The 18704-nt window shown below is 49.3% G+C and overlaps 1 protein-coding gene across 4 annotated transcripts in view; it reads left to right on the top strand.

Annotated features, from left to right (window-relative positions):
- The window catches only part of fam222ba (family with sequence similarity 222 member Ba), a 28268-nt gene that overhangs the window by 3280 nt on the left and 6284 nt on the right, over positions 1–18704 (top strand). Inside the window, exons 1-2 of one of the 4 annotated variants that reach the window (XM_029173070.3) lie at positions 507–658; positions 16626–16753. In XM_029173070.3, coding sequence (XP_029028903.1) covers positions 16672–16753 — 82 coding nt within the window. In that variant the 5' untranslated portion in view covers positions 507–658; positions 16626–16671. Of the gene's footprint in view, positions 1–506; positions 670–863; positions 1842–16625; positions 16754–18704 lie in introns of those variants that run through there. The other 3 variants (XM_029173068.3, XM_029173071.3, XM_029173069.3) reach the window with 3 other exon arrangements.

Here is an 18704-nt window from a genome sequence, read left to right as displayed (position 1 = left end):
TTTTTATGTTGAATAAATATATAACTATATATATAATATAATAAATACTAATACTAACAACTACTAATACTGTGTAGTATACTAATATACTACACAACTCTTTTGTTATCCTGATTTACTAGGACCTATTGTTAACATTACTAAGAATAAAATGGAATTTTGTTTGTATAATCTCCAACCCTGTTTTCAAACCCTAATATCCTAAATTGGTTACTCAAAAGAAGCCCAAAGAAATTCCAAATAAATGTGACGTCTTCAATGTGCAAACATAATGAGAGATGCTCCCATGCTGAATCATTTGATGGACAAAACACTGGCTTTCACAGTCTGAACCCAACTGAACTAAAAAGTAATGAGATTTTATTAATATTTTGTCATTATATAAGCATTGATTGGACATCAGACATTCATTTTGTGTTATTTCCCTCTCTGCGTACATCACACGCAGGTTCGGGGACTAAACTTCGCTTGTCCCTTTAAACCCCTCAGCTCTCCTGCGCAGCGCACGGCGCAGGCTGGAGCTGTCCCGGGCACTGCGCATGCGCCGGAAGTTGATGCCGCAGACAGCAGCAAGCAGTGATTCGGCAGCGCAGGGCAACGGGAGGAAAATCTGTCCGTATAAACCATGGCGACGTATTAAACGATGCCTTTCGCAGAGGTAAACGGAGAGTAAGTAGTTGCTTTTTAATAACGCGCCCGCTGCCCGACACTGAGTGACATCCCGCCGAACCGTGGCATAAATATGAGGACAAGGTGGAGAAGGCAACAATGGGACTGTGTGTGTATCCCTCAGACTGGCTGGCTAGGTTAGCTAGCCAGGAGCTTGGTCAGTCAGCTGGCACGCTGACTGGCAGCATGCAGCTTCATAGCTCCTGTACTCACCCCATGCACTGGCTGCTATGCACATTCCGCGCGGCTCAGGCGCTGCTTGTGAGTCAAAAAAATATGCGAGTGAGGCACGAAATGGGCTTTGGGTTCCTGTCGAGAGCCGCTGTTAACTCCGTGTGACTGGGCTTGTGTTGTGGGGCTGGTTAGCTAGTAGTCTGACAACAACCGGCGATGACTAGGCTGTCATCTGCTAGCTTACTTATTCTCATCTGCGATGATCTGATGCAAATAGTCTCCTAGACGACGCCTCCCCGTCGTGGATGAATAAGTTGGGGAAAAGTAGTGATTCTACGCCGTCGTCGTTGAAGTGCGGCGGAGCTGTCACTAAGTTGTCTCTCGCTGTCGGTGCGCGATGTTCTCATTAGAACACGCACGCACATTTCCGCGCGTGGAGTGTCAGTCGTGATACAGACGGACGCCCGTGCGCGCGCGCGCGCGCGCCCCCCGCTCGCCAGGAGCGTCTGCAAATAGCGCCTCTCGTTATAACGACGGAGGGAAGTGTTTCCACCTGCAAAGGCAAGTGTTAAAAGGTGATAACAAAAGGTTGACGTCACCGGACTCATCCTGATTCTGCCGCACAACCTCGACCACTGAGGAGGTGGAGGGGGAGTAGTTTTCACAGGAGGAGAGCAGCTTTTTTTGCCATAACGTCTAATGGTTCGTGTCTGGAAGGAGAAGGTCTATCTCTGATCAAATTTCGGGTATCCTACGGGCGCACTTAACTAATGGGATCCTATCGATGTTTCTGCGCCCTCAAAGCCTGATCTTTACACGGTGGAATGTTAATGTTGCTACAGCCTGTCCGTGTTGTCTTTGGCTGCTCCGAGTCTGGCGATATTGTTGTTGTCGGGCTTTAATGACATGGAGCTCCTCGGATATGATTAAAAAATATACCGCAGTCAGTGAGCGCGGCTGTGTGCGACTGGACGATGATCGGACCGACTCTGCACATGGTAAGATAATAAAGCGGTCAGATGTTGTGGGGCATTGTTGGAGATGAAGACAAATTGCCTGCATTTGCTTGCGGTTGTTGAAGTTTTAAAAATCTTTTTTTTTTAAGATCTTGGGAGCAGTTATCTGTTCTTTACCACAGCAAATGGGAGGCTGTTTGGTTTAGGACAGCGGGGAGGATGTGCTGGGCGATATCCCGTGCTTACTCAAACAGGAGCCTGACATTACTTGCCCAAAAGTGCAGTTCTGCAATGTCGCTTTCTTCCTGTGCGTTTTCCCAAAGAGCAGATAATTAAATTTTATGCCATGTTGTCTGGGAAACTCTGGTCTCCAGACTCTCCTGCAATTATCGCGCAGAAGGAACCCTTTTTGCATCGGGGTGCTATGTTTCCCAGCACAACGAAGATTAATTAGGTCTGAGAAACAAATGGCTGCAAGGCCTCTCCCCATCTGTAAAACGCCGCACACCTCTAATGACATCAAACTGACAGATACCCAGAAGAACCAAAGGAAAATGGGAGATATTGTGATGCAAAGCCAAACAATTTCTATCAGTATGCACTGTGTATATAAGTAAGTTAGCTTGGGTTTATGAGTCATTAATTTCTGTGTGTGTTCTTCAACACAATTATTCTTATTTCTGTCTTCAAAGGACACATGGGTTGCTCTTACTTAAGTATATAGAGTCAAAGCAGCACAGTAGCCTGACTGTTAGCAGCACCTGCTTCATTTGTTCATGTCACGCTGGTCAGCATTGTAGTAAATTACAGCGTTCCACCAAAATGAAATACCACTTGAATGCATGTGCTAATTTGATCCCTGCACGGCTTTTCAAAGTGCCTCTCCTCCTCTTCCCATGAGTCATGTGCTGACTCTTTGACCTGTCACCACAAACCCAGAGCCTGCGCCGAGGGCCGGCCGGCTGCGAAGCGAGTTTGCCTTGTTTTATTTCATCGCACTGACAAATATATTGGAGCATATTGATTTATGTTGTCAGCAGAGCAGGGTAATTTCCTCCCCAACACCGGCTCGGCCGCGCCAGCCTCTCCGTCTACGGCGGCCTGTAGTTGAGGTGAAAGTATCCAGTAAAATTCATACCGTGGCAACATGCACGTCTGCCTGTTTAGGCTTAATTGTGTGGAAGCTTTAAAGTGGAGCACAGTGTCGCTTTCCAGAAATTAGAGTTATTGTATCAAACTTTCTTCATTTAAGCAAATGCGAGTGAGTGATGACAGGTTTCACGGAGCCAAATCAGACATTCTGTGCACCACACACAGAAGCCCAGATGTTGAGAGTCTCAAGGTTCTCCACATGACAGCCAAACGATCTGATTCCTAACATTAGGCTTGTTTCAGACAGCTGTAATAAGAGGATAACATCAAAGCCCTGCCTTATTTCTTCAGAGACTTCAGAGCAAGACTATGAATAACAGATCACAAGGTACAAAGAGCGAACCAGAGAACTTGAGCAGCTTTTATGTTTCAGCTGTTGTTGGGATTCGCAGGGAGCTCATTAAAATACATTGATTAGTAACAGTCCTGATTCTGTGATTGTTGACTGTGAAATGACTCGGTTAAGCAGCATATTTTTGATGCACTGGTTTTCTGTGTTGGAACGAGCCACTTGGCTGATGCTCATTTTGGTTTATTTCAACCCAGTCATTTGATGGAATGTTTCAGGGATGGCGCTTGTGTAGCCGTGCAGCGTGTTTGATCCTTTCAGACTCCTGTGGGGGGCTGTTTTATGTTCAATTTCTTGCAGGTGTTGTCTGCAAATTTTATGTGCGTGGCTGATGTTTTTTCCCCCTCACCCGGGTCATTTTAGATGAGTAGGCGAGCGTTTATTGAGTGTCAGCCCCCGACCCCCCCCCCCCAATCCCAGGCAGTTAGGCAGAAAGTTTCCAGGTACCACTGATGCACCATCCTTCCATTGCTCCAGTCACCACCGCAGCTGTCGGCCCACGCTCGGCCACCAGCGCTCACAGAGAGTCTCCATGAGGCCACCCAGCGCTTCCTCAGACGCATGAGTCTGGTTTCAGAAAGGGAGCAGATGTGTGGTAGCCTTTGTTTGAGTGGGCAAAGTCAGGAGACACAGTGTGAGGGTCAAACGCAGGTCAGGCCGGGAGTTTAGAACTGCCACCACATGATACATCCAGATCAGGTGTTTCGGACATCACAGACAACTTGTACACACTCGAATGCAAGGCGCTGACCTGCGGGGCTCAGGCGCTGCAACAGCTGTTGTATGGTATTTAGTTTGGTTCACATGGTTTGTTTTATGCCGTGCCAGATGACCGGAGGCCCGATCTGAAGATGCACATTGTGTTTTGTTTGCTACATTTTTTTTTTGTGTGCTGTGACTTTTTCCACAGCCCCCGTGTCTTAGCCGGCAGGTTAATTAGGCCAAAATGGCAAACAGCCCCGCTCCTGCTGGGTAGTTACGCATATTCAGCAAACCTGTGGCCTCAAGACGGGGAGTGCTGCAAACGGACTTAGAAACACTAAGGCCGTAGGGGTTTCTGAAATTGTTGTGTCTTCAGCTTGATGGTTATCATGGAAGAACCGAAGTCTCCCGGTGACATCCCAGCAAAAAAAAAAAAAAAACAAAAAAAAAAACAGCAGTCACAGCAGCAGGAGGAACCGGGCTCTGCTTGTCTTAGGACAGCATCTGTCTAATCAGGCACCAGAGACAAGAGGGTTGTTTGTCCACCTCCATCCCACAGAAAGAGCATACAGGGACAGCAGGGCAGATGCTGTCATCTGTGTGCAGCTTGAGCTACCTCAGCCGGATCACTGACCCTCTACAGGCGCCCTCCACCCAAAATCGAAGCCCTCTGCGTTAAGACGTCGATACCCAGGTCCTTCATTCGTCTCAAGTATTCCAAATAGATTCCATTAGCATGTCGGTGATCATTGCTACACATTCGGCCAACTGTATATATCAGGGCATCATTAGCCACAGAGAGACTCGACCTGGTGTGTGGGGTCACAGAGAATGCTGCAGCAAAGCACCAGTAAAGCTGTAGGGAATATCAAGTGGAGGGGATAAAGGGAGACTGAACTCAAAGTGTCATAGTTGGCACAGACGTAAGATAAAGCTAAGCTACCAGAGGATTAGAGAGGGAGGAGATGTAAAATGCTATCGGCTAATTGGGCTTTATTTTTAATATTTCAGAGGCTTCATTAGAGGCTAAATTTGTGATGGATTTCAGCCGTGGCTGGTGTCTATGCCTTTACACTGAATAATAGCGAGAAGATTTTAGAGTAGCTGTGTGAAATTTATAATAGAAAACATTTGCACTTTGCAATCTTTAACAAGGACAGAACAACCTAAAGGGTGCAATTTAGGGCACCGTGCACGTATCTTCTCCGGATGTCAAAGCGACGGACGCGTTCGAAGGCCTCGCTGCTTCCAGCGGTTCTGGAGGAGGGACGCGGGCCGAGGTGAGCGGTCAGCGGATGACACTCCGCCGCGCGTGACCCTCCGCGCTCTATCGCCGGTTGCTCCACTTCTCCGGGCCTCCCGACGTGTGGGCGGGCGCTTTGCGTGTGCTCGTCCGGCACGCTGAGGAGCGAGCGGCGTTTAGAACGGGGCCCTTTCTAACCTCCGAACCCTCCGGCCCCGTTTGCAGCCATTGTTGGCTACAGTGAATGGTATCTCCGTGCCTTGAAAAGTAACCAGATGACATTCTTCCTGTTGTTCAAAAGGGCCCGGGGTTGTGTTGTGAAAAGAAGCTGAAAGGATAGGCTAAGACTGTGACCTTCTAATCTCTGGCATGTCATTCACTGCTGGTTTGAAGCAAATGCAGACCTTTCTCCCTGATAGCACTATACTAAGTCAAACAGGGCAGAAATTCTTTAGAACTTGTCAACAGCAACACAGCAAGTTGTTGTTTTTTTATTGAATCTCCACTCTAAAGAAACCACAGATTGTTTGCAGCCGCTGAAATAAATCCATATTGCAGACAGGCAGTGTGTGCGACACCTACATTGTCCAAACAGCCTCTCCAGCCTGTGACCGACCCCGTTCGTGCACGGGCCCGTGGCATCAGCGCGCCGTGAAGCCGGGACGTTCTAAAATGCACTTAGTGAGACAGTAAACACTGCGCGCCTCTCAAACCAGCTTTTTACATTGTTTATGTCTGCTCCTCTATGGTGTGTTTGCTGTCTTCATTTCCTGGAATGTGCAGAGATGCAGTTGTCTCTGGGGGGGTCTCTAATCACAGTTCATAGGTCACCTCTGTAGTTGAACCCAACAGAGCAACAACGTTCCACAGTCACATTATTAACTTAACTAAAAAGGAACAATTAAACTTCACTGTGCATTCAAATGAGCCTTGCAGGATTTTTATGGTAAATATTGTTGTGCAATAGATGCATGTGGTTTTTTTTCAGGCATTAGGAGGTTTAAAACTTTCTACTTAAACTTTGAACCACTACTCTGAGATTCCTCACAACAGCCTTCACAGCATAATAGAGTGTTACGCCGTTGTAGAGTTTTATACAGCGTTGTGACTCTCAGAACCTTTTTAAACCAGACACTTTTAGTCTACAAGTCTTTACCATTAATATGTTCAAGGGGATTTGCTTTTCAGCATATTACAATACACTTACTGGTACTGAGTAGGCTTTGTGCCAGTTTAAATGTTCTCAGAGAGCGGGTCCATGGCGAGGAACATTGTCTCCCTGTGTCCTGTGAATAGCACTTGTGCTTCCAGCCTTAGCGCCGTGCCACCTGTATGGGGTTAAAATTGAGGTCAGAGCACTTGTGGAGTGTGTTTGGGGCCCTCTTACGCAGGGGCTGGCTGTGCCGAGGAGGGGGTGGGGGGGAGCTGTCTGTTTCCAAGGCCTCCTTTGTCGGACATCTCTCGGTGATAAATGATTGGCATATCTCCTGCCATTTCCCTCTTTTGTTTGCGGCTGTTGAGTTTGCGAGCAAGTAATGAAATTGACCGTTTTCTCGTGTGATGCGTTTGTAGCCACACACACAAACACACACAAACGCACACGATGCAGGCGAGGTTGTTTACAAAGGAAGCGTTGAATTAGAAAGGGAAAATGTCAACTTTTATCACGCTAGTGCACAACCATTTTGCATTAGTCAGAAAATATCCCCTGAAGTAGCGTAACATCCGCAGAATGTGATTGAGATAGAGAAGGAGACGGGGTGGGGGCAGAGGAAGGATGGTGGGCCACAATTTGGAAGGCACACTTGAAAGTACTCGTATGCAAAGAGGCCCGAGGCAGGTCGTGTTGCCGTGTGACAGAGCTGCAGTCGTCTCTGCCCGTGTATCTGGCGTCCCGGGCTCCCGTTGCGGGAGTTTGCGTGTCGACTCGCTGTAATTAATAGCTAGTAGCCCTCTCACCCCATCCAGGGACCAGGTGCTGCTTAGATCGGCTCTGGCTTGGGAAGGAAGCACATACAGCGCATTGGTGGCGCGTTTCACTATTATAGGAAAGGAAAACCACACTAATGTCACCAGAGTTTCTCATTCTGTGCACATCTCGGCTGATGTTGTAGATATGAAGCATGCAGTCGAGGATCCAGAGCTATTTAATCATCACTTTGAATCTTAATGATTGTGCTGCTGATGGATAGCTTGTTGGGAAAAGATGAGGTTCATTTAGTCTATTTGTGTCAAGCACCATTGTACTCGTGTCCTGTGCTGTTTAGCGGGGCTCGCGGCCTTGACAGATTGCCATCCCGATGGAGAGATTTTCCCAGCCAGCACTGCCAATGGCACCGACACCATCATTAGGCTTTGATCAGCTACAGCCTGCAAGAGGAAGAAAAGAGAGTAATATTCCTGATCTAATTACTAGGAGACATTTCAGGCTGTGTAATGTGTGATTTAACCTCTTGTCACAGGCTATAAAAGGAAGCTGGGTTAATCTTCCTTGCAACCTCTTTTCCACACAGGGGAGAGTGCCTTTAAATTTCCTTTTCCCATGAAGCTGGTTAAACCACGCCAGAGTGCTATGCTAACGCACCGCTGCTGATCTTCTACTTGAAATCTCTCGAGGCAGGAGTTCTTTGACCTTTTGAATGTTTGCAACAGCTGGTTCGCAGGAAATCGCGCGCTATGTGCATTTAGAGAATCGCAAGTAGAACAAAGACGCCGTCCTTTTGACTCCTGCGCGCGTCTTCCGAATGGATGCTCGCAGCCCCTTTTTGTTTCTCTCTCTCTCTCTCTCCGTCTCCGGCTTTCTCGCCGTCACCTTCGCCACCCACACACCGCAGCCTGATGAGTGCCGGAGTCTTTGATTGAACAAATAGATTGTAAGTGGAATCGAGGGGTTTGGGTTAATCAGTCAAACATAGTTAAACAATTCTTTTGGAGATGAAGGGATTAGTCGTGCCTTCACTGAGCTCATCAATGCCCATTCGGAATAGTGCTGGCCGGGGTTTCAGGGCCAAGCGCCGTGGCCTCTCTGGCTTCATGGAGAACCACGCACGCACCCCCCAGCATGCTCCGCTGCCTTTGAATGCCCCACCACTCTCCACTCCCATTGTTACGCAGCACAATTGGAATGACGGATTAGCAAATTAAATGTAGACCTTTCTATTCATGGTCATCCCTGCTCTAAGTCTCACTCACTGGATTTAATCACAAACCTACTTTAAATAGTTACCAGGTCCAGTGTAGGCTTCAAAATATTTTAGAAAAGTGTCTTCACTTAGTGAGATCACTTAGCAACTTTACATTTTGCGAATGTTCTCACTGAATACAGAAAATGAGAAATCATATTTTATTTATATTTAACACCATTGTTACAGTTTTTCCATCTGTTCTGTCAGTTTCCTTTGTTTATAACTTTTCCACTAAGGCCCCTGCTATCTCTCGTTTCTTTTGCCCCACAGCTCCTCCCACAGCGCGGTGTGGAGGGGGTGGATTGCTATGCTTTGTAGAGACCCCAATTAGCAGGACTAGCAGGCCTGCTGAAGGTCACACCCAGAGCTTTGGACTGGAGTCAAACGGAGGGCCGGGCCGGGCCGATCGGGGACGGCTCAGAGTAGAGTGACGGTGATTAGTCTGTCAGCCGGACCAAGGAGTTCTCGCACAATAACCACATTTCCAGTTTGCATACTGTGTTTTTTGCACTGCTCAATGTTGTCAAAACGTGGCCAAGGATTTTGTTAAAGGTCAAGGGTTTTCAGCAGATTGTCATAGTATACGGTGACCGTATCTGAGAGATCCATTTGTCATTAGCTCCAAAGTCCCCTACTTCATCAGCCTGTGTCTGGTCTCGGCTATCTCGGCCTGATTGATGGTTCTGTCCTTATTGCAGGGAATGGGGGTCGATGGCAAAAAATTTGCTGCTGGGTGCATTAATACTGTGTTCAGTGGCGTAGACCTTTGAGCATGGCTCATCAGTCTTGAATCATTGGATGGCCACAGGAGAGCTGCATGAGGGGCATGATGCAAGAAAGCAAGCGCGAGGGAGAGGGATGGGAAGAGAGGTTTTTATCAACTGTGCCAGCTCGCCTTCTCATATACTGTAAGTGTGCTCCTGGTGCAGGCTGGATGATAAGGCTGAATCGTTAAGCCTGATGATTTTCTCTATACTGATATCAATACAGCACACAAGCTCTAGCCACATTTTGATCAGTGCTAAAAAGTTTGGTGGTCTCATGCTGACCTGTCTACCTGAACCGAAAGTATATCTTTAGTTTATTGATTTTGATTTTTGGATAGTTTAATGTCTGATTCAAAGAAAGCTGTCGAATCAGTTTATTAAGCATGAAACAGTGCTGTGGTCGTTATGGGACACTTGGTTTGTTTGCTTTGTTATTGTAGATAGTTTTTGTATAATAAAGCAGTACCTGTGTGGGAGTAAAGTCTCCGGTGCCATGACAACACCAGTACACACCAGCCGTGCATGCAGGCTCTCAGACAGGCAGACGGGCTGCAAGCCTGAGAGGGCCAGATGTTCCCAAGCAGACACGGAGGTGAGATGTTTGCCATCCCGGGCTCGTGTTTGCCTGGCTCACCAGAGTCCCCGGCTGGCTGCCCGCCGCCTCTAGCCTGGGTCTTCAGGGAAGAGGGGGGTGGATGAAGAGCAGACCTCAAATGGCTCGTGTGCCGCCGGGGGCGAAGGGAACACATCTCACACAGTCCCGTCCAATGGAGAAAGATCTCTCTTTTTTTTTTTTTTTTTTCCGTCCGCTGCTGGTCCGTTGCTGCAGCGGGGACTCGTTAGGTCTCATCGGAGGCCGGAGTGAATGTCAGAGCTGCCACGGAGGCAGCTGACCTTACCGGCCCTCCATAGATGCGGGACGGAGACGGAGCCGCTTTCATCGGACACGTGCACGGCAGGGTCTGGAACCTGCAGGCAGCTATGAGCTTGTTTGATTTGTACGGCTGCACTTCCCAGTGCAGGAAGATACGCAGGCACCAGTCATAATTTAATATTATCACGAGTCATTTAAGATGTTAAGGTTTTTAAACTAATAGCCCCCAGCATTAAATAAGAAGATTAATGGGAGAGAATATTATGTTTCAGTGCAGAATAGTGAAAGACTGAAATGCATGAGGTCGGACCAGGCATACATCTAATTAGTTTTTTTGTCTGTTTGTGTGTGCTGGTTTATAAACAGCTCATACGGGAGAGAGGCCAGTTAGTATAATGGCATAGTGGATAAATCTCTCGCAGCAGGCCCGTGTAACACTGGAAGCTGTTTTTGTGCGTTAAGCCCTTTTAGGATGATTTGTGAGAGTCAGCGCTTGCACAGTTCTGCCTAGCAGAGCTGCTCTGACCTCCTCTTAAATCAGCTCAGCCACGCTCGCAAACAGGCCAGGCTGCTTAATGCTGGGTCAATAATATGGGTCTGGGTGGGACAAACACACAGAGGCTTAACTTTTTTCTCTGTTAAACACAGTGTACGTGTCAATAAGAAGGGAAATACTAGAGGAGGTCATTATTCCTGCAGGGGGAAATGTCTGGTGCGCATGTATATTTGCGTGTGTGCGCGTGTGTGCGTGTGTGCGTGTGTGCGTGTGTGTGTGTGTGTGTGTGTGAGTGAGAGAGGAATGGGGGAACAGCTGCATTGATTTGGTTTTGTTTGCTCAGTACTCAGACCAGAAATGTAAGCCGTGGGAACACCTGGAGAGACGGGAAAATGGAAGAAGATGTGGTGGTGGTGTCAGCTCTGCTGTTGGCTCTGAACCAAGTATACATGCATGGGCACACACACACACACACCTCTCCAATGCGTGAGGGCAGCCTGGGATCCCAATCAGCAGCACTTAACAAAGCTTTCCACTTTTCTGCCTTTAATCGCAGGCTCAATTTGTCACTGGGGTGTCCAATTTCTGATAAGCGCTTTGAGTGAGACGGGCAAGGTGGGTGCGGGGAAGAACACAAAATGGATGCACCTGCTAACAAATGAAATCAAACCACTCCGTCTTCATTTCCCCCTTTTTCCGCCAGCTGGAACAATGGTGCAGTGCTTTAGGTCCCAGCACATTGAGTTATTTCCCACTAACCAGGCACAGGGCCTGACTGACGTACAGTCAAATGGTTGGAGTCAAGTTTTAGACCATGAAGTAATTTAATGTAGCGGTCTATGTCCATAATTTCCTCTTGGCCACAGTATTTTCAGAACAGTAATTTTGAATGTAGGAATGTTTCATAATTTCCTCCTCCACAACAATGACTGAATTCACACAAACGCTGCCTTAAAGCGCTGCAGCCGTCCGGTGTCTCCGGGTCCACGAGGCTCCGACCGTTCCAGCGCCGAACTCGAGCCCGCAGACCCGACATCTGACACATTAGCATGTGACACTGTCGGGACATTGTTGTCCGGCGCGATGCGGGAATGGGCCGAGATGGCACAGATGCGGTGGCTCCACAGAGGAGATGAAAGGAGCGGGCGGCTCTCATATGTATGAGCGCTCAGGTCGGATTACAATGAAAGGCGTTTGATTCGTTATTCGGCGGGGGCCGAGGGGCCGAGCATCTGCAAAACTAAGTCCGTCGGCTCGACGCGCTGTACGCATGGACTCTTGGACCCTGACGCAAGGCTCCTCCAGCTACGGAGGCGGACTTCTTTTATTATTGCTCTAATTTAAGTTATAAAAAACCCATCATAAATCGAATTCAACCTGGAGCTGCCTTGGAGATCTTTTTCACCTAACGTCTGATTCTCTCATTGTGGAACCTCTTGTGGTTTAAGCCTGTCATGTCTGTGAGGCTGGCTCCCTCCTCACTGAGGCATGCCTGGGTTCTGGCTGCGCTCTGGATGGATTTGCAGCAGATAAATAAATAACTAGGCTGGCACCCCTCACTTTGGATCCCTTCTGTTTTGGCAGGCCATCCACACTGCATTTTCTATCAGGTGTAAACATGTCTGTCAGGAGGCGCGGCTAGAGGCCCCCCCCGGCGCTTTGGCATTCACGGCGCCACATGTGCGCCGGTGCCAGCTCTTTCTATCTGCCCATCCGACCTTGGCCGGACTTGACATGACTGAGCACACTTTGCTCCGCCGTCCACATTTGTAGAGCCCTTTAGGAGGCCGAGTGGGCTTAAGTGGCTGTTAGTGAAACTGACCCTGTGTTGAGGAATGGACCTTGGCCGACTGTCCACGTAATGATAATAACATATCTGTGGCAAACGCAGCCGGGGACGGGACATCTTCTCATTTGCCGCCGTCTCCTCCGCTATGAGCGGCTGAAGACGTGGTCCAGGAGGCCTGGGTTGAACAAAGGCCTGAGTTGACAATGGAGGTCAATCTGATAAGCGGAGGCCTGGTTATTTCACGAGCAGGCTCCCGCTGTACACGGCTCCTCTAAGAGCCCGCGTCGTCACTGTGAGACCGACTCTCCGTGTCTGACGTGTACGCAGGGACTCAGCCCGTCCATATCATGCATTATTCCGGGGGCACGCTGTCTCTCTCCGCTCCACACCCACCGCCTCACCTTAGGGAACTGTCACTTTTTCATCAGTTAGTTACTGAGCGTTCATGCAGCCTCGCGGTTCGCTCGCGGACCCCCTCCCTCCGAAGAAGCGGAGTCTCAGGCAGCTGCCTCTCTCTCTCTCTCTCTGCTGCTCTCTCTCTCGCCCGCCCTCGGCACCGCTTGGCTTTTATTTCACACCTTGCCTCGCAGATCGGGAACCTGCTTTTTACCCACTCGGCTTGCGCAAGAGTTCGACTGGCTTTGGTCGCATCCGGGACGACCCCCCCCCCGCTCTCTCGCCCCTTTCTCTCTCTTTGTGTCCGCTATCTCTGCTGACTGAAAAGCACACGGCGGCTCTGTAACAGCCCGGGATGTGCTGGAGTCATCAGGATGTATTGTGTGAGACCCTGAGCCGGGCTGTCATCGGCTAACGCGTTCATGGCCCTCTGCTGGCAGCAGCCCCCCCCCCCCTGTTTGTTGTTTGTTATTGTCTGATGGACTCGTGAAGGCCACACCAACATGTCATTTCTTCCTAACATGCTCAAGGCTTTATTCCCCTCTTTCATTTTCACAGAATGCTCTGACTTGGTATTAAAGGGTAAAAACCTGTTCTTTTCTTCCTGCTCCTTTTCATTCTTTGCCTTCTATTCAGAGGCCGCGGTTGCAAAGAAAAAGTAATTTCAATCTCTCCGTCCCTGAGAGAATCAACACGGTACGGTTGCATTGAATTTTTACTGCAACATTTTTCCTTGGCTCTATTTCAGACCCATAACCTGGGGGTAAACATGCAATTAAAATAACAGAAGCCCGCGTTCTCCTCCACTCTGCTCTTCTTCGGCCGTAAGCACCAGCAATGTATAACCAGGCCGCTTGGTTCCTCTAATTGCTGTTGTTTTTAATTGGTCGAGAGAAGCTGCTAATATTCACAGAGAATCCAAACGCACTTTTTTTTTATTGTATCTAATTAACTTGTTTTTGGTTTTCTCCTGCATTTACAGCTTTTGGATATTTTAATAGATGATTTCCTGTGCACTCAGCCAAATACAGTTCCCAGGTTTCAAACAAACACTGATCGCATTTGAGGAGGAGCGTGGTGATCGAAAGCATTCGCGCCATCAGCTGGTCTCGTTTCCTAATACGACTTCTTCTGTCCCGCTCCATTCTCTGTTCCATGCACTTTTTCCCTTTTCAGATGGCTTTCATTTTCTCTTTCCCCGCCGAGGAATGAAAAGAAAATATAGGTCAGCTTTTATTGGAGCAATTTGACACATGACACAAGCCATGCGCATCACTCACTCAAGTCGTGCTTTGTCTGCCCGCCTTCGTTTGTCTATGATGAAAGCCACACAGTTATTTGCACACGTTTCCAACGGCTCCATAAGCGGCTGGTGGAGACTCGCCGAGTCACGGGGGTCTCCTAATGCTCTGAGAACCCTGTGGTGTGTGTCTGCACGGGGCTGATAGTGTGGGACGCCTGGCTGAACTCCACCAGGCAAATCCCCCCGTCTCAGGCCTGCCCAGCTGGCTCGGCCCGGCCCGGCCCGGCCCGGCTCGGTTTCCAGCCGGGACACCGTCTGTGTGGAGCTCCTATTAGCCTCGATGGCCGCCGGGTCACGCCCTGGTCCAGATTGACCTGCACCCTCGCGAGCGCCGCCACCCGTCTGGACCTGACGCTCTGTCAGGTGTGAACGTCCTCCTCCTATAGTAACAACGGGCTAACGTGCTGAGGAGAAGCCTCTGTGGGGGTGTGCGCCTTTTGTAGACGGCAGCCAGCACACCGGAAGCTGCTGCGGCAGCGGCGCTGACGGGCGGGTCGGTCGACGCCGGGCTTCTATCTGTCGGGTCTCATCTCCTCCCGCTCTGCGCTGTGAAGCAGAGTGTCAGCTCGGGCATTACCATAGGCTGACCTTTGCCGCTACGCTCCCCACTGCACAGTTCTCTGACATTCAGGGGCACCGTGGGGGAGGCAGGAAGAGGCTGCGCTGATGGCCTGTTGGCTGTTTTTTGCCTGGTGTGTGTGTGTGTGTGTGTGTGTGTGTGTGTGTGTGTGTGTGTGTGTGTGTGTGTGTGTGTGTGTGTGTGTGTGTGTGTGTGTGTGTGTGTGTTCCTACAACAAATGAACTGACAGTTTATGCTTTTTTTCCCCCCTCTTTCATTCTTTTACTTTCCCCCCCTCACATCATATCACTCTCCTGCCACCGTTCTGTTTTTGAAACCCCCAGCAAAGACATTGTTATATTTTGATATTTGGTTTTCTTCCACCCCGAACCTGCCTGTTGTCAAAGAGATTGCTGTTATCTTTGTGTAAAATTTTGGCATCCTGAAAAATGAGAGCGACAGAGAGAGAGAGAGAGAGCTGGAAATTCTGCCTGCTGACATCAAGGCGCTATGTACCTTAAATCCTTCCAAGGCAGACAGAAAAGAATAACATATCAGGCCAATTAAAGTTAATGCATGGTGACACGCTGAATCGAGGGCAGGGATTGCTGCAATATGGCGGTCCAGGCTGTAAATCAGGAAGCCGGGGAGCGAGCGGGGGATGAAAGGAGAGGAGGGAGGCCGGTCGCGAGGAAGGGGCGACGCGGCGTCGGCGGCACCGATCGCCCCCAAAACACCTCGGATCTGTTTTAAGACTGCTACTCCGCCACCTGCAAGCCCCCCCACCCGCCTTTTACCCTTCCCCCCCCGCCTTCCGCCCAACCGCCCGCCCGCCCTGCGGCGCCCCGAGGTGCGGCGCTCTCAGGTACCTGTGTAGAACTGGCAGCTTCATTAAGCCTTGTTTTTTCTCCCCTCGCTGCGAGGATTTAAATGAGCTGTCATCCTGACCTTTTTGAGCTCCTGCTTTTAAAAAGCAAGTTCAGAACACCCCCCCCACCCCCCCCCACCCCAAACCTGCCACTCGTCTTTCTCCCCTTCCACCTTTCTCCCTCACTTTGTCACTCTCTCCTCCACTTGTCTCTTCTCGCTGCAGGGGGGAAGACACTTTTAAGCCGTCACCCTGCGGCAGACAGGCATGCCAAGGTTGTTGTGTGGGTAATTGCCTCTCTCATAGACGCTGTTTGTCTGCGCACGCTTGCCGCCCTCTTCTGATGCCACGCAGCAAAAAGGGGGAGGGCGCGGACTCTGTAGACTTAATTTGCTCCCTGGCTGTTCTTCAGTGCTGATTAAGCAAGCATCTGTGGTGTTTTGAATACAGCAGTAAGCCAAGTGGAGCATGGCTAACTCTCTCTCTCTCTCTCTCTCTCTCTCTCTCTCTCTCTCTCTCTCTCTCTCTCACACACACACATCAGGTTATTGCAGTGGCAGCCGTTTATTGCCGCTCTAACCCTGTTTATTCATTTCTCTTGGCCGCAGCCTGAGCCGCGGCTCCATTGTTTAATGTCCCCAAAAATAAAGGCCTCCTTGAGGCCTAGAGGACTGTGGGATCGATCAGAGACCTGCTGAATTGTCAGCGCTGGGACTCGTGACTGTGTTCTATTGGGGTCTACAGGAGTCATTACTTTCCAGCGCCGCGGTCCGGTTGGGCTAGCAGGGTCCAACTAGCTGGCTAACATGCAGGGGAAGGAGTCGGAGTCGATTTAAAGCTGCCAGCCCCTCGGGCCCCGTCTGCCCGTGTTACCTCAGCTGTTTGATGTTTAATTGAAGTTGTTATTGGCATCAAATGTCACCTTACCTGATGCTCCAGGTGTGAATCAGTTTCTAATTGAAAGGTAACTGTGTCTCCTTCAGCCCTGTGCCTCTGGGGATCGGCCACAGAGTTCTATTAGTCGGAGCCAGCCTCTGTATCACCACGCATCGTGTGCTGCCTCGCAGTTATGTCTGACTACTGACCTGCTCCCTGTCTGCCCCCCACCCTCCCCTCCCCTCCCCTCTCCCTCTCTCTCTGCAGTGTGAGGAGAAGTGTGCGTCCCATGTTGCATTAGTGTCTGTGTGAAATGCTGGCCTGTCTGCCAGGGCCAGGTGACCTCCCCCTCCAGCTTCTCCCCCACACGCAGATGAACACTGGACTTCAGAAATGTAAGTACTGATCTCACGCCACACACACACACGCACACGCTATTAACTACCACCACCATCCCACACAGCAAACCAAGCTGTTACGGTTCTGCTGCCCACCCCAAGATCCCCCATGCCAGCTCCAGCCTGGTTCTCAGCAAACCTGAGTTAAAAAAAAAAAAACAAATTCACAGAGAATTTTTTATTTTACTCCGCGACCACAGAAATGAACTGCGCCATTAATTTGCTGATGAAAAGTGATCTGGCTCCCTCCCCTTCCTCCGTCCCCCAAGGCTCTGCAGCCTTGTCTGCTTACTACGGCGCCGACACCGCGTTTATAAGTCAGATCTGACCATCTCGGCTCCTTATCGCCATCAGGAAGAGTCAGTCGCTGTCAGACTTGCGGACAGATTGCGGCCGAGCAGTTTTGCCCTGATGATCTTGTAAGACGAGTGAGTTAAAGACTCAAGCTGCTGCCCCGGTTTAGCGGCGGGCTAGTCAGAGCAAATGCAACACGTGTGAATCTCACAACCCGACTGCCGACAAACTTCAGTCCTCAGACTGAGGGGCAGCGGACTAATTGGCTCCGAGGACATCACTGCATGACAAGTTGATGAGCGAAATGGTAACTATAAGTCTGTGCTGCTTTCTTTCAGTTAAAGCTGCTTTAGCCTCAAGTGCAAATGATCATTTAGCAGTTTGTCCAGAAAAAATCAATCTATGCAAACATAAATGTTGTAGTGATGGTTCTGAGTGACTCCGGTTTAATCTGTTCCCGACTGCCGTCTCTGACAGTGACTTCTCTACCTCCTCAGTGTGTTTCAGAGTGTCATCACCTCTGTGCTTCATAACTTGAGACTCCAGATCGTTGTATTGGTCACATCAAGGTTTCCAATCTGCAGCTACCAAAGCTTTAACACTCAGATTCACCTCCACACTTTCCCACCCAGACATTGTTCTCTTTCCAAACACATATTTTGGTCCATCCAGCCTTTTTTAATTAATATACAGTCCTTTTACTCCTGCCTGTTTCTTCCTCGGTAGGAACTCGGTCCCATCCTGACCCATTTCTGCATCCGTTTTTTTTTTTTCCTGTAAAACGCTCCAGCTCATCAAGACTGTAATTTCAGAATCACAGTAATCAGCCAACCCCCAGGAGATCAGCGAGCGCGAGGGAGTCTGCTAAGTGCCAGCGTCTGTTGCCTCACTCCGGCAGGCTTCTGACATGGTGCAGCCATCAGCTAGAGTGTTCCTCTCTCCTTCCTTTATGTGGCACACTAAGAGACACCGGTGCACGAGGCACAACTGGAGTTCAATTTGTTTCTCCGCCCAGCGCCGCCATCCATTTTGGTGATGGAACGCGAGTCCCGCGGCCCCGGCCGTTGCTGGAGGCGTAATTTCAGTGGTTCCTTCCTCCTTTGTCCTTGTGCTCCTGTTATCACGCGTCTTTCTTTTCATCTGCTCTTTATTATACTGTTAACAGACACTGCTGCATTAGAAGCCGCATCCTTTTGCGTTTAGACTGAATAATTTTTATCAAAGAGCCCTTGGAAACAAAACAACAAAACAGGTTGCTTTAATAGTCGCGTGCTACGCTCTTATTCACCATGTGCCGACTGTGCAGTTATGATTTTAGGTAATAATTTCTCATCTTCTCCCACATTGCCATAAGTTAACACTGCTGTCCCACTCCTGTGTGTCTGCAGGACTCTGTGGAGCCCCATGCATTGGGAGATAATGTAAGACTAACCTAGTGAGAAATGCCACTTGAGCTATTACTCAGTACTTACAAATACCTTTTATATATAAATACATTTAAGCATTGAAGCACTGTGTGTTCCTTAGCTGCTCAGCGCTCCAGGTTACAATACACTGTGTTCTGTCCTGTGGGTAGATCTGTGCATAGCAGAGTCATTGAAAGTTAGGAGACTGAAAGTTGCTCTCGAAGGCGAGGCCAGAGCAGGTGCTCCAT

This window comes from Betta splendens, chromosome 14 (genome assembly GCF_900634795.4).
Source record: "Betta splendens chromosome 14, fBetSpl5.4, whole genome shotgun sequence".
Lineage (NCBI taxonomy): Eukaryota > Metazoa > Chordata > Actinopteri > Anabantiformes > Osphronemidae > Betta > Betta splendens.
This window is presented reverse-complemented; position numbering and strand designations above follow the sequence as displayed.